Source organism: Condylura cristata, unplaced genomic scaffold (genome assembly GCF_000260355.1).
Source record: "Condylura cristata isolate star-nosed mole 26May11 unplaced genomic scaffold, ConCri1.0 scaffold00021, whole genome shotgun sequence".
Taxonomy (NCBI): domain Eukaryota; kingdom Metazoa; phylum Chordata; class Mammalia; order Eulipotyphla; family Talpidae; genus Condylura; species Condylura cristata.
The window spans coordinates 1580975-1583025 of NW_004567122.1; the positions used below are offsets into that span (position 1 = coordinate 1580975).

Sequence of the window (2051 nt, forward strand, 5' to 3'; positions counted from 1 at the left end):
CGCCGCCCCGCAGGCCCCAGGGGCCTACTTGAGCCCCTCGAGCCCCGTGAGCCCCTACCCCGGGCTCCTGAGCCACAACCACCAGTATCCCGCCTACCCGTGCAACGGGAGCGTGTCCGTGGACGGCTGCGCCCGGTACCTGGGGCCCTACGCGGCCCAGGCTCAGCCCGCGGACCTCTACCGCTGTCCCGGCCAAGACCCCCTCGCCAAGCTCAACCTCCCGCCCATCCACACGCTCTACCAGCCGAGGCTCGCCAACAGCCAGAGCTTCACTTCCAAGTACTTGGGGTACGGAAACCAGGGCCTGCCGGCCGACGCCTTCGGGAGCTGCACGCTCAGACCGAGCGTGCACCCCGTGGGGCCGTTTCCGCCTTACTCGGGCTCCGAGCTGGAGGGCCCCTTCGTGGGTGCCCCCTCCAGACTACCGCCCAGCTGGAGCCACCCGGGCCTGGACTACAAGAACGGGGAGCATCACCCCTCCTCGCACCTCATCCGCAACTACGGCGCGTCCGGCAGCCTGTTTGGCGGCTCCCTGGGGGCCCTGCGCCTGCAGCGCCCCGATAATGAGCTGTTGGCCCACGGGCTCTCCAAGCTGCTGGCCCCCGAGGGCCTGCCCAAGGTCCAGGAGGCGGGCCGGGCGGAGAAGCCGCCCCCCGCGGCAGAGGACAAGGACGAGGTGTGGTCAGACAGCGAGCAGAGCTTCCTGGACCCCGACATCGGCGGCGTGGCGGTGGCGCCCGCGCACGGCTCCATCCTCATCGAGTGCGCCAAGCGCGAGCTGCACGCCACCACCCCGCTCAAGAACCCCAACCGCAACCACCCGACGCGCATCTCGCTGGTCTTCTACCAGCACAAGAGCATGAACGAGCCCAAGCACGGCCTGGCGCTCTGGGAGGCCAAGATGGCCGAGAAGGCCCGCGAGAAGGAGGAGGAGAGCGAGCGCCTCGGGCCCGACCACGTGCCCGCCCGGAGCCACGGCCGCAAGCCCAAGCGCGAGCCCGCCGAGCCGCACGAGGCCGCGCAGCCCACCTACCTGCGCTTCATCCGCTCCCTGGCCGAGAGGACCGTGTCGCTGACCACGCAGTCCACCGTGACCACGGCCCCGTACGCCTTCACGCGGGTCACCGGGCCATACAACAGGTACATCTGACGCGCCCGGGCTACCTCTTCCCCAGGGCCCGCCGGGGGTCAGGCAGGAGCACAGGGCAGTCTGCGAGCGTGGGGGCAGGGGGTGGCCGGCGGCGCGCCCGCGATCCGCAGCGGGAGGAGAGGGGACCCGTCCTGCCCCGCCACGCCGGAGACCGCCGAGCGACACGCCCATCTGGTGCTGACCCCCGTGCTCAAGACTGGAATCGGACTTCGACCACGCAGTGTCCACTGCGGTCTTTACTCGTAGTGATGCAGGAAGCGTCAAGGCTCGGCAGCGAAACACTGAATTCGTGCAGGTGTTCTAGGAAATGGTGCTAAGAAATTGGTGTCTAACAGTCAACTATCAAATGCCTTTTGTGGACGCTCGAGCGGACGCCGGGGCGTCCTCCGGCCGCCCTGTCCCTCGGGTTTTTATCGCAGTGACCTGTTCTTACAAAGCTCACTTTTTAAAACGTGGATGTTTCAGAGGCCGCTGGGGCCGCTCATCCAGTGGCGTCCTTGTGGGACAATAAACACAGTGTGTACATGCACACGCGGGTGTTTGTGTGCAGAGTGTATGTACAGATAGTCTAAGTGGTGTCTACAAGCACTTTGTCTACCTAAGCTTGGACAGCTTGAGCGACGCTAAGGTACTGAGACGTTACAAACAAAGTTTACTTTCATTTTTGAAGGCAAAGCTGATTTTTTTTAAGCAAACGAGGAAAGCTCTGTCCTCGTCGATCCAGCCAGGTAATCCAAAGTGGGGCTCACTGGACTCGGGGGGGACGCGTCTGTCCACAAAGCGTCCGCTCCCTGGTGCTCATCTCACATGCTCTACTGTAAGGCGGTCTCCCGCGGGACCGCGACGGGCCAGTCAGGCGAGGCGTCGGAGCGACCCCGAGCACGCAGCGAGCCCCGCACCT

At 65.5% G+C, this 2051-nt stretch overlaps 1 protein-coding gene across 1 annotated transcript in view; it reads left to right on the forward strand.

Annotated features, from left to right (window-relative positions):
* The window catches only part of TET2 (tet methylcytosine dioxygenase 2), a 24349-nt gene extending 22304 nt beyond the window's left edge, over nucleotides 1–2045 (forward strand). The window contains exon 10 of the mRNA XM_012727728.1: nucleotides 6–2045. Within this exon, the coding sequence (XP_012583182.1) occupies nucleotides 6–1150 (1145 nt within the window). The 3' untranslated portion in view covers nucleotides 1151–2045. The remainder of the gene's footprint in view (nucleotides 1–5) is intronic.
* Nucleotides 2046–2051: the final 6 nt, after the last annotated feature.